Raw genomic sequence first — 23,342 nt, forward strand, 5'->3', positions numbered from 1 at the left:
TGTGCACTTGTTCCCACCTACTTGTTGTGGCACGGAAATGTGGCATCTTCTGAAGGAAAAGCAAATTCCTAACTCCCTAAGAGCAACTGAATGAACTCACCTATCAGAGTTTTTCTTGAGTTCCAGAGGCTGATAGCTGTGTAATACTCAGTACCTAATCCTGCTCACTGCCTTTCAATTCTTCAATTAGACATCCATGTGTAGAGCTGTAACTGTGCACAACACACAGGCTAAGAGAGGTTAACAGGAAAAACTGTAGACTAAGAAGAAATCAAGTAGACTAATAAACTTATTGAGAACAGGATGGAAGGAGAAAATCCCCAGGAAGTTGTGAGCTGGAATACTCCATAAACATTGTTACATGTCAATAAAAGGACAGGAGTTTTGCTTGCGTTTGTTTTACATTAATTATAAGACATTCTCTAGGAAGTTCTTGGGCTAAGTGAAGACAAATCTAAGTTCAGAACAAAGGAGTTGCTCTGCCTTACAGGGGAACTCTTCTTACCTATCGTAGTAAAACTATTCTTTAAGAGCTTGCCAATTACTAGAAAATACTACAATAAACATAAGAAGTTTAAAGGTTTTAATTTCTTTTACGATCAATGTAACATAAATCTACTCATGCATAAATTCCTCAAATCTTACCCGTACGGCATTAGTCCTCATTTATTCACATAGATAAGGTTTCAAGTAAAATTTAGTCTTGTAAGAGACTCTCTTCTTCAGGTACTATCAGAAAAAAAAAGGAAAGAGGAGACAAACTCCTGAGAGCAGCAGTGGGATACTGCCTGTGGAATAAAAACCATTCAAGGTTCTGAAGCAGTAAGAATGTTTTTAGTGACCCACCAAATAATGTAAGCAATGGGGGCAGCCTAAGCAAATAATACACATGCAAGCAGCACAGAAGGGAAGGAACCTCTTTTTCAAGGATGAGCTAGTCAGGAGGGTAGATTTTCTTTGAAATTACTGTCATTTATATTATTTAAAAATTTGAGTTTTCTCTATTTAAAGAGTAGCTACGCACAGTCCTAGAACTCTATATGATACATACACTGAAGAGGATAATTGCTCTCTGCTTCTGTCTTCTGTGGAAACCTATATTCAGACTTTCAGTAACATGAGACAGTAACATCCAGAAGCTCCAGATGCATCTGCTCTGTCATTGCATTAATTCACAGCACATCCACAATCAAACTATGCATATTTCTACACTTCTGCCTGAGGATTGAAAAAATGGAAGCACAGAAGCCTCAAGCATGCACTTTTGCATCAGAAGATAACTGCATAAGTTCCATTTTCTATAAACACTGCAAAAATCCCTGCTGTTATTTTCAACCACAGAGAGAGTATGTTTATAAGGCTGTCATCACCATACCATTTCTAGCTAGAATTGGTGAAAGTAATTGTAAGTAAAGCTAACAACTCTACTTCCAAAGGTAAATTAGTTTTCTATACCTCCTACAGTGAAAAAATTAAAATCTGCAAACTTATTGTAACACAGAGCTAACATCACCTTCTCACAAAGAAATGAGAAAACTAATCATTATCCTTCCTGCTTGTGAGACTCAGAGTATTGACAAAAAGGCCAGAGGCAATGAAAACAATATCAAATGAGTATTTTTATAGTCAGTGTTAAGTGTGTGTAGTGGACAATAAAATGTTAAGCACAATGGACAAGTATTATTATTGTTTACTATATTTATTTCATAAATAATTATTAATGATTATTAAAAAGGCAATGTTTGCCTGCTAAAGGAAAAAGCATAATTTAAACATCACCATTAGTAATTTTGTAATAGAAGACTCCCAGTGCTTGTATACAAGCTATATGACTTTGGTTTTGGTAGTAGGAGGGAGACAGTGAAGAGATCTGCATGTACTGCAGTTATTTTTAGTGAAACCTAACAGAGGTAAATTGTATTTAAAGCCGAACATGTGCAGCATGCTGTAGACAGGAACCACATGTCAGCTGTGCAAATCCAGTAAGCACTTGTCTGCACTTAACCTCCCCACCCTAGAGAGTTTAATGTCACTGAAGACAATAATCCAATACAATATATGGGTGTTTATGATTTTCCTTGTGCCCTTTCCCTCATCCTTCTGACAGCCAGGAAACATTTGGACAATATAATAAAACAGTGTCTCTATCTGCAACTACTTGGAAGACGAGAGAACATTTGAAAGCAGGTTTACATTGCCCTACAGACTGATGTGGTAGCCCTGAAACATTCAAGCAATCACTTTCTAAAAAGAAGGGGATTGGGGAACCATGAGTATTGACATTTCATTAAATTGTTAAAAGCCATGAAATCTTCCACTTTCTTTGCTTTGCCATTTATGGTTTACATTAAGACAGTGTAGTATACTTTATCACTCAAAAACTAACACGCTATTTCTCCACTTTTCTTCCATTTTAAGATTGCTCTATCACTTTAATATATTTGACACTTCAGTAATAAAATCACTTGAGACCAAGTGATATAATAAGAAACTCAAGTAAGCTTTCAGCTCTGAAGATTGGGGCATAAATTACACTTCCATTAAATGCAAGTCCCCAGTGAGCATGGTTTTACTTTTACACAGCCACCAGCTTTTACTACAGCTATATTAGCAGCTCAGGTTTGCAAGTAATGCAGTTCTGAAGTAAATCCCTAGTAGTTATTGCAAGCAGTTTTGGTCCATGCCAAAAGAATTCTTCCTAGAAGATACTAAACCAGAAATCCCACTCAAAATGCTCAAAGGAGGAATTTCAAACTTACTGGCTTGAACACTGACTAGGTCTCACAAGTATGGAATCCTTCAACGCAAGCTAAACAGAAAAGGATTATTCAAAAAACGAGAGCTCCTGAAATATCCTGAACTGCATCCCATGGGCTAAAAAGAGCCATGTCACATATGCATTCTCTAAACCAGAGGCAGAGAGTCACCTTACGCTCTTCAGCTTATCCACCGTATTCTTCTTCCGAGACTACTAAAGAAAGTGCTCCTTCCTACTCCCCCCCACTCCTTGATCAGCCTCTTCACTGTTCTATTACTCTTCTTAATTATTGTTTGCTCCTTTTCCTACTGCTGTAAAAGCTTCCCCAGCAGATGTACCACCCTGTTGCTAATATCAAGCCTGCTGCAGAGTGGGAGAGGACTGACAAGTGGTTCTGCATTCATTTCAATTAGATGAATACCATGTTCTTGATGAGGTGGTAAAACCACATTTCGGAGGTTGGTGAAACCATGGTTTCAGGTGGTGTGTGTGCTGCCAGCATGGATATCTTGAACAGATCTTCAGGGGAGGAGAGAGCACTCCACTAATCCCTTGGACATCTACACCCTTGGTCCCAGGATCAGTAGTCCTGGGGCACAGTTTAGGGAAAAGCATGGCAATGGTGCTGCACACATCTACATGCCTACAACCCCTAGAGGTTATAAAATAGGTAGGTTATAAAATAACATGCAGGAACATCCCCTCTGTCTGCTCCTCAATAGGCCACGGTCCAGATGCTCACATGACTAAGTGTATATGTATCGAGCGAAGGACTGTGCTTAGGAGGTTTCTGGTGGAATTAGGGCACTGGCTGCAGAGATTTGTAAAGGCAGCATGAGTCTCTGGATTGCCTTTGAGAGCTGCTATGCCTTGAGAAACAATTTCCCAGGGGCCGTGAAGGAACAAGCTCTGACAGAGACCACCTGCCCCATCCTAGCTCTGCATGTGTACCAGGCATAGTCCCAGAAACCACAAAATCCATGGATGTAGCATGCCTTGATCACATAGCCCTACTCAGCTTCTGCACAAAAGCCCAGTCACAGTCTCAAATGCAGTATATAAAGAACCTTTGGTGGTAGCGATGCAGGTACAGTCCTCCACAAGGAACAAGAAAAAACCTAAATCAGGATGATTTCTACTTCTTTCTATTACAGCCAGACAGCCACTCAGATTGCAGTTAGTTGCGGTAATTTCTCCTTCCATCTTTCAGATATCAAGAAGTTCTTTGGATCAAGAGGAAGTTGGGGATATTGGGAAGAACCATTTTCCTTTCTGGTTTGGCAGAACAGCTGTATGCTGTAGGGGACTACTTCTTAGTCCCCTAAGAAGGGACTGGGATGAGATATGGATTCTATAATACTTATCAGCTTTGTGTGGATTTAATGTTTGATTAGAAGGGATGCCATGGCATTCATTCCACAGAAGATATGGGATGCAGACAATCGTTAACCTTAAAAGGAACTTCTAGTCCCTGTGAAGGATAGTCTCTAGTGTTCTGCACAGCTCCTACAGCATTCATGTTCCCCTAAAAGGCATTATTTGGACAACATGCACTCAGACTGGAGAGAGAAATCAAGCAGCAGAGAGACAGATGAAGGGTGAGCATGGCATTCCTAAAGGAATACACAAGTCAAGAAAGCAATGATTCATGGGATAGCTTTGAAGTGAGCTATGGGACATTCAATTCAAAGCATGAAACTAGACCCAGTCCAAAGTAAAACTCACAAACTACATATAGTGGAAGTATCAGAAGCCTCAGCAGTCAATTCAGCCTGGCTTTGCTTCACTTGTTTGCCTGAGCTACACTGAGCTATGTTACTGTAGGAATTGCAGACGTTGACATGCTACAGTATAACTATCTTCAGTCAGGGGAGATTAACTTCAGCTGTTTCTTCAGATTTTCAGAGTCATTTGGAAGTCTTTTGTGTGGAATGCAAAAAACCCAAGATGCCACTCTTAGTACATTGCTGATTAGTCTCATCCTTTAAAAAATACTAATATTGATATTTTTGAATAGCTACCCCAGTGACATCTCAGTTAAATCATTCTAAGCCATGCACTGAAGAATGCCATTTGATATTTAAGTAAGATAAGGATATCCAGCATTAAGTGAGTCTAATACACTGTTTTATCAAGATACTGTTGTTTTACTAGCAAAGAAGATAAAAATTTGGGTTGTCAGTCTCAGTAGGATTTTTTTACCGTATTCTAGTTTTGATTCTAAGTCAAGTCTGAGAAAAATTACCCTGAAATGAAAATCTCTATTTCTAGCTAAGAAGGAATTAGTCATTTTTCAAGGCAGAAGGGAAAGAAAGAAGATGGAGTAAAAAAAAAGAATAAGAAAGATTACAAAAAACAAAATGATCCGGGTGATTCCTCAGTCATATAGCAGATATGAGATATGAGTAGCAAAAGACATGTACATTCACATAAATTCAAACTGACGTAGTCTAATATAGTTATTTTGGAAGAAGATACATTTAGGGTGGGTAATTTTAGGAAAAAAACCTTCCTGCAGAAGAAATTACATCTTAGCCCATTGCTGATAATCTGAAGCCCTTCCTTCTCATCCACGCTTCTGTAACATTCAATGCTCTCAGAGGCTTGGGCAGGAGAGGGTTGGTATTACTAACCCTGTCACATTACTGCACTTAGAAATTATTTATTATGGCACTGAATGCAACACATTAACTGTGCATTGTTATTGAAAAGAATCACAGAGAGAAATCATACTGGGTTTGTGTACATGATTTGTCAAGCATCAATGGCTGCAAATAATACAACTCAAATTCTTGAGTTTTCGTTTTAGCAAGTGAGGCATTTTAGAGAATACACCTAATGATGTAAATAGAAGGCTTTTTTCACCTACCTAATAACCTCTGCATTAACTTGAAAATAGTAGTATCTTCCAACACAATCAGAAAATTTATTTTCAATAGAAGAGAAGCCATTGCCCCTTTCTTCCTTCTAGTATCTTTATATTTCCTTAATACTACACAGCTTCAGTAATATTTCTAACAGAATTTCATAGAATCACAGAATATTCTGAGTTGTAAGGGACCCATCACAATAATTAAGTCCAACTCCTAGCCCTGCACAGGACACCCCAAGAATCACACCATGTGCCTGAGAGTGTTGTCCAAACACCTGTTGAATTCTGTCAGGCTTGGTGCTGTGACCACTCGCCTGGGGAGCCTGCTCCAGTGCCCAAACACCTTCTGGGTGAAAAACGTTTTCCTGATATCCAACCTTAACCTCCCCTGACTCAGCTTCATTTCCTTGGGTACTATTAGGGTAATGAGAGTGAAGAGATTGGTCCCCGCCCCTTCTCTTCCCCTCACAATGAAGTTGTAGACTGCAATGAGCTCTCCCCTCAGACTCCTCCAGGATGAACAGACCAAGTGACCTCAGCCGCTCCTCATACAGTTTCCCCTCAAGGCGCTTCATCATCTTCAGAGTCCTCCTTTGGACACTCTCTAATAGGTTAAGATCTTTTTAATATTGCAGTGCCCAAAACTGCACACAATATTCAAGGTGAGTGAAGAGATTGGTCCCCGCCCCTTCTCTTCCCCTCACAATGAAGTTGTAGACTGCAATGAGCTCTCCCCTCAGACTCCTCCAGGATGAACAGACCAAGTGACCTCAGCCGCTCCTCATACAGTTTCCCCTCAAGGCGCTTCATCATCTTCAGAGTCCTCCTTTGGACACTCTCTAATAGGTTAAGATCTTTTTAATATTGCAGTGCCCAAAACTGCACACAATATTCAAGGTGAGTGCAGACCAGAGCAGAGCGGGACAATCCCCTCCCTCGACCGGCTGGCAATGCTTTGCCTGATGCCCTCCAGGACACAGTTGGCCCTCCTGGCTGCCAGGGCACTGCTGACTCATATTCAACTTGCCATTGACCAGGACCCTCAGGTCCCTTTCCACGGCACTGCTTTCCAGTGTCTCATTTCCTAGTCTATACAGTCTAACAACGAGGATTGCCTCGTCCCAGGTGCAGAATCCGGCACTTGCCCTTGTTCATACAGTTGGGAATTTGTGTCTCCCTTACCTTTTTCTGCCATCTCACTACTGAAATTAGAGAATCTCCCAAGGCATATTCAAAACTTTTACCTACATCTCCATTTTACTGGCTTCAACACTGTAATCCACATTTGAAGGCCTGTAACAGGCATCAGTAAAGAAAAAAGACCAATCAGTGCATTCTGGAAGACCATTGTGTCTTAAATTTGCCAAATTCCTCCTCTGCATTTGGAAGATTTATATGTCTGTAACAACATATAAACACACTGAAGATGCAACTGCATGCGCTATGTACAACTTCACTTTAACTAACTGTAATTCTCAAAACTTTCCAAGTGTGAAAGCAGTATCAACACAAATTGATCTTGCCATTATTTACATCAATAAGAATTTTATAAAACTTTCCTGCAATCCTTCTATTCCAGGTCTGTCAGGAAAAAAAAGTTTCCCACAGGTTGGGCATTAAACAGACTTTCAACGTTTCTCTCAATTATTTAAAGTTTAGTGGTGCTTAACTTGAAAATTGCAGCATCACTGTAGCTCTTATATATAAAAATCAGTGCTACAAGTAAAAAAGATATGGATAATTTGAAAATAACAGGCTGAGTACAGAGTCCAAGTTATTTCTAAGGAGCCTTATTAAGTCCAGCTAGACACCTCTGTCATTTTTTTTTCATCCTTACCACAAGTTTGATCCTGGACAAATTAACCAGCTTGCTACAAAACTCTGCATCTTCCCATTCTGTGACCCACAGTTATCCTACATAACTTCTGCTGAAAACATCTATAAACTCCACTTTTATTACCAAAAGCCAGAAAGAATTGCACCACTTCAAGTGATCTCTCTTGTAGAGACATTTTGCAGGCAGCCTTTCTGAAAAGACATTCTCATTACACTATCAGCTTACTGGCCAGACAGACGACTAAACATTCATTGGATGTGAACAGTCCAAACAATGGCATGAATACAGATACACACTTTCAGGCTGGTTTAAATTGGGAAGGAACTCAGGAAAAAAGGCAAAAGGTTTCCTTTCCCATCAGGAGGTTCATCAGCTTTAGTCATATATCTGATCTGCACTCATACTGATCTATTTCAGCATGAAGTCTATTTCAGAATGATAAAATACAGTATTTTTACGTTACACTGAGCAGACTGAGAACATGGTGACAAGTAATGACTGAGGGCTGTGAGCCAAACATCAATACCCACGCTGTACAGTGGTTTTGGTAGGCCTTTTCTCAAAGTCTCTCCTAGCAGCTACAAAACAAACAAAAAAAATATACCAGCCTACATCCCTCCCATTTTCAGCAGATCTCTTTGTTACCTTTGTTATCAGGTGTCCAGCAGTTAGCAGGTAAACATAATTAAATTTATTCCACAAGAGTGGACCAGAAAGCTTCGACAGACAAGCTACTAATCTCAAATATTGCCTTTCACCCATGTTCACTTTTGATTAAGAAAAACAAACTGTAGAGAACTCAAATACAGTATTTAGATAGGACTCAGCTACCAGCAAGATTATAATGAACTTCAGAGTGAGTACTGCTATGTAACCCCAGAAAACTTAAACCAGTTCTTCCATTTGGTTTGGCAATGCTGCTGTGAACAGAAATGTGGATGAAAGGATGTGTACGTCAACACGTAAAATTTTCTCATTCTGCAAAAATCTGCCATATCCTAAAACTTTTAATACACTTATAGAGAATATAGAGACAGAAACTTAGGAGACTTAATACAATATCAAGCTTAAAAAGCAGAACAAAGGCCACTTTTCAAGTTCTTTTCAGAGGAAATTTCTACAGAGTTCATTTAAGATAATTTACATTAAAATGTTGTATTACTTCATTAAAGACAAGTATGTATTTTATATGTATATATACATTGATTTCATATATACATATATATTTGGGTATATACTATGTATATATTGTAGTTATTAAAGGCAACTTATACAAAAATTGTATCTATAAAGTTATACTTATTATATATAGCTATAAATAGAATTAGATAAGGAGCTGGGCTCCTTTATAGTCTTCTGATTTCTTACAACACTGTAGCTAGTTGTTCAAGCTCCAGCTTACTGCATGGTGCCTTCCAAGTTATTTTTTTGGACTTGATAAATCAAAAGAAAACCAGTAAAGGGTAAATGTTTTCTATATTTTCCTTAAAAGGCAGAATGCGTAACAGGTTTATCATTTTTTTGTAGCTGTATGACTTCCTTTTTCTTACAACAGTGGAATAAAACCCTCACAACATGAATTACTGCATTACGAACCTCATTTCACATTTTAAACCCTAAGTTCATATTACTCAGACACTATATGTATATCTGAAGTAAACTGAGTGTGTTCCGTTCACCGCAATGTTTCTTGCACATTGAAACACATTAAGGATGAATATGAGTCTAACTAGAACATTTCTTTGTACTCAGTGTTAAGTTCAACTGCTACATGTAATTGGAAGGAAGAAGTCAGCTAAAACAGAGGAGCAGCAGGAGGGCAAACCACCAGCTGACAGCTGTGAGAGCAGAGAACCCTGAATGGGGCAGACTGCAACACCCAGGGTGGCAACAACCCACGGTCAGGCACATGGTAAATCTGAATGGGCTGATGTAGAACGAGGTATTCATGACCTCAGCAGGGGTGAGCTACCTCAGCCAACAGGGAAGTCGAAATCCACAGATATTCCAGGCAGAAGGGTCACCAGCAACCATCAGCACCGTCATGACAGCCTACAACAGGGCAGGTGACACAGCTTTTTTTAGAGTTTCTCCCTGTCAAATTTCATTTGTGGTTACACCCACTTATGTGCAGCAATAGCCAAGGTACACATTTGATTTCTGCAAAACTGTGTTTTTGTTCATCATAGCAACTGTCAAATAACTTGACTACTCCTTTGCTTTACCTTTCAAATAAGAACTATTAGGGGAAAAAAAAGTAAATCAAATAGAGACAAGTTGAAAATTTAACCAATCAGGAGAAAAAAACTATTAAACTGTAGAAGAAAAAGAGGAAATAGAGGAAGATCAAAACTTCTTGGATGCAGTATAATTTGGTACAGGTAGTAAAGCTTATAAATCAATACTGAGCACAGCAAAAGGAATAAACCAGCGAGGTAGACCATTTTTACCTCTCTGGTACCTACCTGCTGTGCAATATTTACTGCCCCTTTTCCATAATAAGGTTATTTGGAAACATACCTGCTCAAAAAGTTCCTTATATGTTATTTTCTCTTTGGTATTTGTTACAGGACTGTCATAAATAATGGCAACTTGGTCTCCTCGTCCATTCTCAACATGACGATCTACAGCATTGTAACAGATATTCAGCTCTCCACCTACAAACCTAAAAAAGAAGTTGGAAGTATGTAACAGCCAGCCTTCCAAACTAAGACAACTAATTTTTTTTAATTTTACGTTTTTCTTTTAAGGAATGAGAGCATCAATTAAAATATAGCTCTTAAAACATTACACTCACTTCAGGAAGTAATTTTTTATTCTATAACCTCAAGATTTATTCAAAAAGCCAAATAAGAATATTAGTGAAAACACAGAACTTAAAGTACTGTACCTTTATTGACTTAACTAAGAATCTATGGTATCACAGGAAAAGCATAAATTCACATAAAATAATCCAACATTATGAAAACATTATTATGCTACTTTGCATTGGCACATACACATATGCTTTTTAAGGAAAACAGGTTCAGGACTTAAAATAGTCTTATTCATCTCTTGGCAATAACAGTTAAGCATACAAGCATCTGTAGCTAAATGAAACCGACCCCAACAGTTATAAGATCATATAATTATAATGCATTTGACAACACTGTGTTTTACATAATTGACTCAAAATTCTCTGTAAAGCAATGTGAGTCATAGCCTCTCCAATAGCCAGACATTTACAGAAAATTCTCATCTTCCAATTAAAGAAAAACATTCCACAAATTCAGATTTCATTTTTATTGTCATTTTATATAGAAAAAGAAAATTCAAGTGCAGCATAATCCTCAAATACAAAAATACAGACTGCACTGGATATACAAAGATGACTCTACTAACTGAAAGGTGACACAGAATCTAAAACTTAAAGTCACTAGGTGATGTCCATAGTGTTTGTTTTTCTATCTGCAGGTATCTCTCTGCAGCATAAATAGCAACATACAGAAAATACATAGTTGAGAGTTTCCAAAAGGTTGTATGGGAACACTGTCCGGTGATAATGTATTGTTATAATGCAACTGGAAGTAACAGATGGCCTAAAGTACCCACTACTAGTTAAAAATAAATATTTCCTTCTTCATTTTTCCTGTTTAGTAAAGGACTACTCTAAATTAGGATATTTTACATATTATTCTTATATCCTTATGTAGAGATGCCATAGGAGGTCTTTATTGTCAAAGAATGGCAATTATGAAACCAAAACCAGTTAGGATGTTCAGGATGCAGCAATCTTACTGCAACTCCTTTACAATGCTATTAGTAAGGAGAAAGTGTGGGGCTATGGAAGTCACAAAACCATTCTGTACTTTAAACCCCTTCCCATAAAAGGAAAACCACATGAGCAATAAATGATCTGGAGTTGTTTCATGTAATATAGAGAAACTCTGTACTACTGTCATAAAAGTTGTGTACGATTCAGGTCATCCATTGATTATTGATAGTTTATCTCTCATAGGTTTACTTGTTCCAAAAATCCAAGCAGAAATTTTCCTTTCCCCTGTCCTGCTGTAAAAGAAGATGTTGAACGAGGAGGGGGAAGGGGTAATTGACTATACAAAAGAATGCTGGCAGACCTGCATTCCAGGATGATAGCTTTCTCTAAGGCTGGGGGATGTGTGTTGGGGGGGTAAGTGTTTTTCTCCCCTCCTCTCTTTAGAAAGAGGCACTTCTCTTTTTGCCTTAACGGGGGCACAGTGTATGTTGAAAAAAGCTCTGAGGCTGTTTTTGCTCTCAACCTGGTCATCTGTCTGTTCTCCGGCCTCGGCTTGCCTGTGATCTGCTCTGTCACCAGCCAGACCTGCTCGGTTTTCATCGGAGAGTTTGTGCTCGTCGAGGAAAGAGGGGAGTCCCGACCACAGCCAGCCGCAGACAGCGTGAGTTTCGTGGGAAAGAAACTGCCTTTCTTTCCCCTTTTCCCCTTCCCCTCCTCGGTATGTCTGCTGCGATCTGGGGCCTCATGCCGTGACCACCAGAGCCCAACAGCACCCCCTGCTGACCAACACCGAGCAACTGCAGGCTCTGCTCCTCCAGAGATCCAACAGCGCTCCTGCCAACTGTGATTGGAATCGCGCTAGAGGACAGAGAAGTATCAAACTGTTTCCTTTTTGAAGGGGACTTTTGGGTACAGGATTATTGTGTAGTTGTTTTTGTGTTCTTTTGCTGTTCTTGCCAATACACATATGTCCTTTAATAAAGGGTTGTTATTTCTTCCTTTTTCCATAGTTCCTCAATTGGAGCCTCTTAATTTTGGATTTACAATTGCCGAGAGAGAGGAGTTTGGTCTGCCTCATAACTCATCCTCCTTAGCAAAACACTTCAGTTTCCTTAAATTGAGACAATATCAAATCATGGTAGGATGATATGAACAAGGGAACAAGGGAGCACAATACCTGGGCTACTATGCATAATCATTTAAGAATGGTCAAACCATGAGCAGGCATCAGAGCTTTGATTCTTCTAAAGATATTGTTGATGGAAGGGAACGGACAGAGTGTTCCAGGATCAATATGATCAGGCAAAATGTCCTCTTTATTAGGAGCAAGACAGATTATATAGTGCTCATGACGCTTAGTTTCTTGTTCACACTACATTGGTTACATAAGGAAAACATACTGTGGTGTACAGCACTAACTGGATAACTGCAGGTGACCATAGAACTTGTTTTCTTGCCAAAAGAACTCCTCCTTCACCTTGGCACAAGGCCTGCAGCCACATTAGTGGCGCAGCATTTTTTACTATCTGCACCCAGCCATGCCAAGGTGAAACACACAGAAATGCAAGGGAAATTGTTCACACAATTTTTGTCCCCTAACAAGATATACAGCAACATCAACATCGCCACATGAATTTTTAGCAACCACTTAAGAACAAGTGTGTGAAAGAGATGTGACTGCAAGATGAATCAAGAACAAGACTATCTGGAAAGTGTGATGAGAACTTTGCTATCCTGTTCAGAAGGACAGAGGTTCTGATGGGATCAGAAAAGCAGAGATGCACCTACCAGAAGAACTTGGCTTCCTTACTGTCACCCAAGGACATTCTCAAATACCTCTTTCTGGCTGACAAAAGTTGCTTGGCTTTAAAGAGCTGCCCTGTGTTTCTGCAAACTTCTGTTCTACTAAGCCTCACACAGATGAACACCTGTGAGGAACTTTGGCTTGCTTGAATAAGCTTTAGTTGAAAAGAAACAGCAGCATAAAACCAGGACCATTGTTATAAGGATGTCAATGAGATGCTCCTATTTAAAACAGAGGTCTAGAATAGAAGGGAAATATTCCAACAGACTGCAAAAAGACCAGAAGTGGATCTGCAGGATGTTTGTAACAACTGCCAGTAAATCTTGACATAATAAGCACGACTGTAAAATGCTAATCTATTGCTAACCAGACAATTATCTCAATGCAGCTTACCAACTGAATCCAAGTGTGAGGAACCTTATTGTACACTGTGTTCCTGAGGTTGACAATTTAATAACATAAAACAAGTGGAGCAGAGGAAGAGTAAAACAAAAAAAAAAGAGTACACAGTAACAACTCTAACAGATTAAAGAAACTACATTCAGTTCACAAGCAGTCTCTGAAAAGCTTGTCTACCATCCACTGGAGCTATGGTGGAAAAAATGACAGGGTTGTCCTAGTCAAAAATCACAGAACTTTGGCTATAATATCCAAAATTGGCTATAACATCAAAACAGCTTGCTTCACAGCAACACTTTAAACCAATATTCTGACAATATCTACCTATCCTTTTGTTGTTTTTTTCCCTTCCATACATCCATGAAAGCAGCAGCCACATTATGTCTAACTTAGACCTAATAAGGCATCTTCTTAACAATTTGAGTCTGGTTACCCACATTAGGACACTCTTGAGCCTCTTTAGAGCTGCCTACAGCAGTCACTTACACCATACTGCCTCTTTGTGACTGTGGCTCAGCACCTCCCATCTCGCCCCAGCCCTGAGACTTGGCAGCATTTCTGTTGTTTCACAAACAGAAATCTCAAGTACTTGCACTTGACCCTTACATCATACCTTAAAATTACTACTTTATATTAATCTTTAAGGAGTTGGAGTAGAAGAGGACACAAAAACACTGATCTTCATATTTTAGTCTTGGCACATCAGTTACTTAGGTCTTTCATAGCGGGACTCCCATTACATATGGTTTAACATCTATCATCTATGGCTTGGAAATATTTTTTTACTGCATTTGGTATTTTTTGGATGCAACAAAAGCCTACTTGCTATTAATGAAATAAGTACAGTATTGAAGAAGGCAACACATAATTATGACTTAATTAATTTCACTCAAATATTAAAAAGTTCTTTTAATTTCCAACACCATCTGCTATCTTAAGAATCAAAGTAGCTGTATTCAGAGATAATTTTTACTGTCCGTGCAATGGCTGAGAAGTAAAGCTAATAAAAAATTTAAAAAGGGAAAGAAAGAAAAGGCTCTGAATAAAGATGGCGTATATGCGGAAAAAAAGCATTAAAATTATTATTAAGTATATTTAATATACTTTTAAAAATCTTTTTAAAAAAGCAGATTGCTAAAATTCTTTTACAGGATATATATACTTCTCTAAGCTGGGTTCCCAGGAATCAAAGGGATTTTTTTTTTATTTTTCTAGATGAAATGAGACAAAACCATGACAATATTAAATAATTGGAGTTACCATATTAATTGACCCTGTCACATTTTTTAAAATGTAAAGTAACATTTGAATAGCAATCTGGGCAACCTTCCTGAAGTTCAAAGGGGATGATATATTACACTTATGTCTTAGCATCACAGAAATAAACGTATGTTGCAAAATTGCCCTCTGCCTGCACACGTTAGGAAAAACTGTTTCCACAGTCCTAAAGAAATACTTGCTTTAGGCCTTTCAACTGGCACCCCACAAGATGCCAAAATTCAAGTGTTTCACTAACTAAAGCATTAAAAAGATTTTTCTTTCTAACATCTAAAGACCATGTTTCCCATGTTGCAATTTAAGACTTCCAGTTTTGACCTCTTCAAAGACAACTCAAGGAAGTTTTTCCTTCAACTTTTTTGCAAAACTCTGTGTGTTTTAAAACTTAGGTCTCCCTTTTGGCTTTTAAACCAAACTATTTCAATTCCTTCATCCTTTTCTTGACCAATCATGCTTCTTAGCTCTTATTATTTTTGATGTAAGCTAAACCAGATGTTGTTTTGTCCTGTATCAGCCACCGGTGCAGCTTAGAACAGTGAATGGTACCTGGACTTACTGCTTAAAAAAAAACAGTCAAGGGATGGTGACACTGCTCAGTACCTTTTGGAAATCATTTTGCATCCCATTGACGTAGTACTACTATTTCCAATGGCAGAGACTGAAGAAGAAACACAAGGGCACACTGCTTTCACGCTTAGAGTACTTAGAGAGTATTTAGAGAGGAAAACTTGCCTTATAGCTACATTTTAAATACAGTAACTGCCTCCTTCAACTTCTTCAACAGAAGTAAATGACACTGGAAAATATATGAAAAGCATCTGTTTCTCTAAGCCTCAGGTTTGGCAACCAAAAACAAAGATATTGAAAAAAATTATATTTCCTAATTGACCACATACGTCTCCAAAACAGGAGACAAATTCTAACTCAAGAAGTACATACATGGACTTCTTAATACTATTTTTGAGGTCTCCATAAACAGCTTCCAAAGTAAGCCTCTGAACCAGCACTCATCTTTACCCTGTATGTTTTAGTTTGGAAGCCTGGCCTCTTTCTCAGTTGAGCTCCATTCTCTGTTTTCACTTCAGCCTGTCCCCCAAAAGACCCTCTTTTATGTTCTCCCTCTCTTATACTCAAAGAACTTACCTGTCTGTCGTCCTGCTGAGCACACTGAATCCTGGTAACAATCTGAGACTTCAGAGGCATTAAAGTACAACACTAGTATCACATACAGCCTGTTGGCACTTCAGGTGAACTTAAAAACAGAAATAAAACTGCATGTTGCACATTAAGACCTTTACAGAGTTTTACGTAAATTTGAATTGTCTAAATTTTATTACCCATAGAGCAACAGATACCTGACATGCAAACAATTACAACCTAGTGTTGAGTCTTCAGACCTGCATCTTTGTATAATGCTACAGAATCACAGACTGGCTGAGGTTGGAAAGGACCTCTGGAGGGCACCTAGTGAGGCAGGTATGTGGCATTCCACCCTTAGGGGAAGGCAGCATCTAAGATTCATAGATGCTTGTGGTCAAAAAGAATGACAAAAGTCAGAGGGTCTGCAAAAGCTTATGGAGTTTTATCAGTAAATTACACACTTCGTATAGAAATTGGTATAAGTTTGTCCCTATCTCCTAGTATAAGCACATCACAGTGGGTTTGGATAAAGGGATAGGGCAAAAGGTAAAAGAGAAAGACACAGATGAATTAAAATAGGGGAGAGACAAAGAAAAGAAGAAAGAGAGAAAAGAGGCCTGGCTCCAGTATCAACCCAGTAGATGGGTTGTCAAGGGTCCTCTGGTGCACGTGCACCCAGGATTTGTGGGGGTACATTTTTATAGATAAGTTTCTTGCTTTATTTGAAAATTAGTTATCATGCACAGTCCTTCTCAACCTTTCTGAAAGTGGGTTAGAGGGTTTTGGGGATCTTTGGTGGCCTTGATCCCCCCCTCATAGTCAATGCTCACTTCTCGACCTGTACTGTGTTTTGCTTAGCTCCAGGAATTAGAACAAGGACATCTGTTCCAGAAAAGTGCTGCTCCACCTCTGTATGGCCCCCTTCTCCAACCACATCCTGTTCTTTCTCACAGTTCGTTATTACCAATAACCTATGTATGGCTCCACAGCTATCTGGCTATTGGTGTTTGAGATATACACATTGGCCCCCTTATCTTCTAGGCTTCTACAAGGTCCACCTGGAGTCAGTAGACCAGGAAGGACCATGTCCAGATGGTATTTTAATATCTCCAAGGAGGAAGATCCCACAATCAACTCTGTGCCAGTTCGCAGTCACCCTCACATTAAAAAAAGTATTTCCTGGTGTTTAGAGGGAACAACATGTGCTTCAGTCTGTGCCCATTGCATCTGATCTGGTCACTGGGCACCACTGAAAAGAGTCTGGCTCCATCTTCCATGCACCCTCCCTTCAGGTATTTGCCCACATTAACGAGATAAGTTCAGTCTATGGCAATTTGCATCCACAGAGGAAGAAAGATACAAGTTAAAAAGTGAGAATAGAAAAGACCTTGGAAGATAAGTTTGACTTCAGACATGAAACATCCATTTTTCCCTCTCATAAGGCCAAGTAACTTCCATCTGAGAAGTCACAATGTTCTACAAAGACCTAAGCATGTTATTTTCAGCAAGTAAGCTTATTGTGGTCAGCAAATGAAACCACAATTGTTTGACATAATTTGATAGCAAAACCATGCTCATTTGCATGTATTATATTCTCATTCCTTAGTTCTTCAAGAGTAAGCATTCTACTGATTTTGTTATTCTAGTCAGGAATGCCAGAATCAGTGAGCTTTACTGGTCTTTAATCAGTGATTCACAGAATCATTTAGGTTGGAAAAAACCTTTAAAATCATTGAGTCCAACCAAATGGTAGACACTGCCAGGTCTACCACCATACCATGTCCCTAAATGCCATGTCTACATATCTTTTAAATACCTCCAGATTTGGCAATTCCTTCACTTCCTGTCACAACTTGTTCCAATGCTGGACAACTTCTTCAGTGAAGAAATTTTTCATAATAGCCAATATTCCTAATATCCAGTATTTCTAATTCTAGTATCTTAATCTCCCCTGGCACAACTTGAGGCTACTCCCTCTTGTCCTATCACTTGTTTCTTGGGAGAAGACCTCGACCCACCTGGCTACAACCTCCTTTAAGGCAGTTTTAGAGAGCGGTTAAGGTCTCCCCTAGGCCTCCTTTTCTCCAGACTAAACAACTCCAGCCACTCATCACACGACTTGTTCTCTAGACCCTTCTCTAGACCCTAATTATGCAGGCAATCTGACCTGCACTTTCTGAATAGTGCCACGACCTAGAAACCAAAGTCAGTGAACCCTATCTATTCATTTTAGGACTTCTGACTGTTACACAGCCCATTCTGGCTCGGTGTTGCCTAAAATTCAGCTTAAGACATATAAACAATTTTCACTACTTGAGGTGCTCCATTCTACTGAATCTGTATCTTTTAATTTGCACAACTTTGAAAATTAATATTGTTAATTATAATTTTAGAATTATTAGTATTTTTAATTAAAAACAAACCAGAAAAATATAAAAAAGGGCAAAGAACATCAGTGTACTAAAGATGATCCTCACCCTACATTGCCTTTTATATCCAATATCCGCTTTTTTTGAGAAAAATCAAAGACCATGATGCAAGCGTGCTGAAAAAGAAGCAATGGTGGTGAACACAAAATTTTAACAGTAAATTACTTTTGCGAAAGTATTGAAAATCATATCCAGTAATTTACAAGATGGATATTGTATTCTGCTTAGGACAGTTCGCCATTCACTGCATGGAGATATATATTGCAATACCCATGCTTTTGACAAACATTACCTTAACCACAACATCTAAATTATGGCCTATGACTTAGATAGTATCTAAGATTAAAGAACCCTAAAAGCCATAGTGCCTGCATTTTCATACACCTGCCTCCCCTGCCACCTGGTGCTGGGTTTCTCATGCTCACAGAAGCCTGGTCCTAGTCCAGGCCCAAAAAGGGTTGGATAGGGGAGCATCAGGCACACTCCTCCAAATCATTCAGCCACACACGGACCCATACACACGTGTCACGCCTGCCACAGTGCACCCACCCCTCACCCCAACATATCCATTCATGCGGCTTTTAATCATTAAGCTTGACCAAGTGTAATCATTCAACTCCTTCAAACTCTGCAGCCGTCTCCCCCATCAGCGATGACACACCGCCCATCCCAGACAGGTGCTGGGGTAGTTCTGCCGTTACCACCGAACCCCCAGCTCAGCACACCCGCAGACCCTCGGCGGGCAGCCTTCCCTCCCTCCCCGTTACAGCCGAGCTTCGCCGCCCCGGCCCCGGGCCCCGCATCGCCCCAGGAACACTCGGGTACTCACCAGGAGGCGCTCCCCGCGCTGCCTCTCTCTAGAGTCCGGACCCAGGGCTTGTACCACTGGATCTGTTCAGCGGCTGCTCCCCAGACTTTCTCGGGCTCCGCCAGGGAAGACCGGAAAACTTCCTCGTAATCGCCCAGGGCCCTCGAGGAGGCGGCGCGGCCGCCGGGTGGCGGGCGGAGGGCAGCGGCGGCGCGGCCGGGGAGCGGGACCCCCGCGCAGGGCCGGTCCCGCCTCCGCCAGGCACCGCCGGCCCGGCCCGCCGCCACGAGTTTTGGCAGCACCGCCAGCCTGCCCGGGAAACCCATTTCACGCGGCCTTTAAGGAGGAGGGGCCGTACTGGCTTCGCTAAGGCTCCAAAATCCCCTCGGACGGCACAGGACGGAGCGGCGGCGGCTCTCCGCGGCTGGCGGGGCAGGGCGGGACTGCCCGCGGGGCAGGGCGGGACTGCCCCCGCGGCGGGCCGGGCCGCACCGCACCGCTCTGCCCCGCCCGCGCCCCGGCGCTGCCCTTGGGATGCGGGTGGAGCGGGGCGGCAGTGCCGGCTCAGCAGGAGCCGCGGACGGGCTGGGGCGGGCGGGCGCCATGTCGGGACGTCCGGATCGACAGCGCTTAACTGCGACCGAGGGCGGGAGAGAAGCCGAAAAAAGACAGATCGACGACACCTGGGAGTATTTGTGACTTACAGGTGTGCGTGACACGTAGCCAGAGTACGCCTCAAGTATTTATTTTGAAAGACATTCTTGCTTTGAGAAACTTCCTAGTGATAAAATGAGGCATACTGTTTGTGCCAAGGGGGGGGTGGGGAAGAGTTTATTCTGTTTTCTGGAAGACCTCTATCACCTGTAGTGGATCTTTTATTTTGCTCATTTTGGCGTATGTTCAAAAACCCTTCCTGAGTTTCGGTGGTAATGTTTCAGAATCTTACAAAGCACAAGTCAGCTAAGACATACACCATCTTCAAATGTTATTTTGTTCCTTATGAAATTATTTTAGTGCTTTAATAGGTCTATCAATTACAGGTCTCTCAGGAAATTCTTCTTGCAATCACATTATAAAAATGTCGTATAGCGAGAGGAACTCTCTGATGTGGTTTATATTCATGATTAACTTAGGCATCTGTTTCCTGTTTGCTGTTGAATTAGTGCAATAGAAACATAACAATGTATCACATTACAGGTAAAGGAATAAGGGGATGAGAAGAACTAGGCTGTTTCCCCAGTACAGTAGGTTTATTACATGTAATCAGTTTATATCCTGGCACAAAATACCTGAGGTGTGGCAGATTTGGCCTATCACAAGTTTTAGGTCATCTTCAAAATCCCTAGTAGTCTCTCAGCATAAAGGCTAGTTACTGCTTCTGTTTCCAAGAACTATATAATTAGCTCACAAAGGGTTTCCCCTTGCATTGCTCAGTGCTGTATGAACTACCTGTCCCGTGCTGCACAGCCATTCATCTCACTCTCCTCCCCATCAGTGTCTCAATAACGTACAGCCCTGAGTAGCCTAATGGAATTTCCAAAAATGTTCAAGTTAAGAATCAGATACTTACTTCTAAAAAAGAAGTTAATACCCTCAAAACCTAAAATATCTGAAGGACTAAGTAGACATATTATGAAAAGTTCCCTACTGCAAGCTAAAGGCTACAGCATGCCAACAAAGCAAGAAAACAAAAAATACTTTTCTTTAAAAAAGAAAAAAAAAGAGAAAAAACAGTAAAACCCAAACTTGTTCTCAAATGTAATAATTTTATGATTACTTTTAATAACACTGCTTTTGCTGTCAAAAGAGTGCGCCAGTAAAAGTTTTAAAATAAATAAAGAAAAATAAAGAGAAGCTTGCAGAGACTGTGAACACTGTGACGCCATGATGACCCTGAAATCAGATGTCACTGCTGGATGCTCAGTAGTATTGAATGCACTGTACAAACATCCCTGAAGAACCCAAATTCCCAGTCAGGTCACACATAGGTGATCTCAGCATTTAAAAAATAGTCCTAGAACTGTATTTTTTATTTTCTACCTTTATGATGGCAAGGCTAATTTTGACTTAAAAGAACAAATCTAACTGAAAATTGTTATGGAATCACAATTAATTTTTTAGTGTGTGCCTGCTCAGAAATGATCACATACAGCCTTAGACTGGTGTTCACAATCCAAGTATGTGGCTGAATGCAATGCAATGACTGTCTACCTGAGGCATGCAACTGCCAGACTTAATAAGAGGTATCAGTTGCCTCAGCCCAATTGGTGAAGCCCACTCCCCCAAATCAAATTGTTAGAGATAAAATTATGTTCATTCCCGAGGAGTAACCCTTCCTACTAATTGCTTGTCAAGCTACCTTCTTTGGATCAACAACACTTTGCTGCCCATCTAGTTAAGAAGGGACCCATAACAATTGCATAGAGCCAGCCTCTGGGTGGTGATAGCAACCTGTTTCCGAGCTGAAACAACATTGTCCTTTTCCCTAACGGGGAGAAAACTGTGGAGGCCAAGCAAGCTAAAATATTTAATTATGTGTATTCTGTAACACACTAGTTATAGGCATTAACACTGAACTATCATGAGATTTAAACACCTAATGGGTTGTGTCTGGTGATGCCTATTTCTTGTGGTGTTGAAAAGCAATGCTAACCATTTTTCCACTCTGTCCATAGCATGTTTAATGTGAAGGGATAAGCATTTGGCAAAGGATTTTTGCACTGCAGCAGTGAACACTCTGGTATTCATTTTGAATATAGTCCTACTAGAAATCATACACTAGAGGTGCAGGGGGTACAAATGAACTTAATCAGAACAAGAAGCACCTTAAATTCTTATTTTAGCTGTTTCCTGAATGAATGTTTCTAATGAGTATCTGTGGAACATACTTAGTTAACTAAACTCATCACAGCTCATACTGATAGCTAAGAGGGCAAAGAAGGGATTGCTAACTCTCCCAACTGCAGGCTATTAACTGAAGCTTTGCTTACAAATGCCAGTATAGCAGATTCCTGAACTGATGAATTTTCCCTCCAAGGATTTTTTTTCTTTTCTGCAAAACGTGATGCTCCTGAAATTCACACTCAACAACAAATTCTGAAGTAATGTCAAGAGATGTGTGCAGCAATTATCCTTGTAGCTGTAGACATTCTTGAAAAACACGTATATTTCTAGGCATAGATCTAGCAAAGAACAAACTGTGAAACATGATGCAATTGCAAAAAAAACCACCTTATCTGAAGCCTTTATTTTATTTTAAAAAGGTTTTTCCCCCACAACTGTATCCTTTAGTGTAAGCCATGCATGTTTGAAGATACATGTGTGTTGAAAACAGATTAGCAGAAAAGTAGTATAAATATCATCTCCTGTGTACTAAATGCTCTGACTGCCTTAGTTCACAAGACAAGGCAGTCACAGTTTTCTAAAATATGCAGTAGTGTGCAGAGTTAAGTTCAACTCAAAATAAACTTTTCTGTTTTCCTGACAAGTGGTGGAAACAGTATAAGTAACTGCCACTTACTAAGGTGCATAAGTAAATACAATTATTATTCCAGTTAATATCCAGTCTTAGAATATTAAACATATCACAGCTTTATTTGAAGTCTACTAAAACTCTTGTACAGAATTCTAAATAATTAGATCATTGCTTGAAAAAAATACGCCATGGTGGATTACCCCTCTGCCTACTAAGGTGCTGGGAATTCATGACCTTCTGTTTATTTTTGTCTTCTGGAAATGAGTGTGCAGTGTGCTGGGAGACTAATGATGAGAACTTGTAAAAATGCTAAAATATCTGTCTCTGCAGGCAGAAGCCACTTTTAAAAGACTTCTGAAAAGTGCTGAAATCAAAGTTCGACTCAATCCAGGTGAAAATGAGTTAGAGATCCTCTGGGATGAAAATGTGATTCTAGTTTCAATTATTACTGATTTATCATTTGGTTCCTCCCTGAGGAGGTCTTACAGTTCAGGACAGCCTGTATTTCATCCATAATTTTCCAGATCTAAGTTCTGTTTCTGAAAGCATCTTGGGCTTTGAAAATGTGAGAAACAAAACCAGATAGAGAATGGGGATTTCTTAATTTAAAAACAAAACCATAACCAAACAAACAAGCTAAAAAAACCAACCCCACATTATGTCACTTAACAAATCAAGTCCATGAAAGCAAAATATTTTCATGCAAAAGCAAAATTTATGATAAGTTCTTCAGTATTTAGGCATGTGTGAGGGAAAGGATCCATAGTAAATTCCATGGGGGATAAGTA

At 39.9% G+C, this 23,342-nt stretch overlaps 1 protein-coding gene across 2 annotated transcripts in view; it reads right to left on the bottom strand.

The window, feature by feature from the left end:
• The window catches only part of ACSS3 (acyl-CoA synthetase short chain family member 3), an 88,809-nt gene extending 69,325 nt beyond the window's left edge, over positions 1 to 19,484 (bottom strand). Inside the window, exons 1-2 of one of the 2 annotated variants that reach the window (XM_039386751.1) lie at positions 19,101 to 19,484; positions 9,988 to 10,132 (exon numbers count right to left, since the gene is read on the bottom strand). In XM_039386751.1, the coding sequence (XP_039242685.1) occupies positions 9,988 to 10,132; positions 19,101 to 19,405 (450 nt within the window). In that variant the 5' untranslated portion in view covers positions 19,406 to 19,484. The remainder of the gene's footprint in view (positions 1 to 9,987; positions 10,133 to 19,100) is intronic. The other variant, XM_027747829.2, reaches the window with a different exon arrangement.
• Positions 19,485 to 23,342: the final 3,858 nt, after the last annotated feature.

The sequence above is a fragment of the Pipra filicauda genome, unplaced genomic scaffold (genome assembly GCF_003945595.2).
Source record: "Pipra filicauda isolate LSUMZ 115617 unplaced genomic scaffold, ASM394559v2 scaffold4_size7858003_pilon, whole genome shotgun sequence".
NCBI classification, from domain to species: Eukaryota; Metazoa; Chordata; class Aves; order Passeriformes; family Pipridae; genus Pipra; species Pipra filicauda.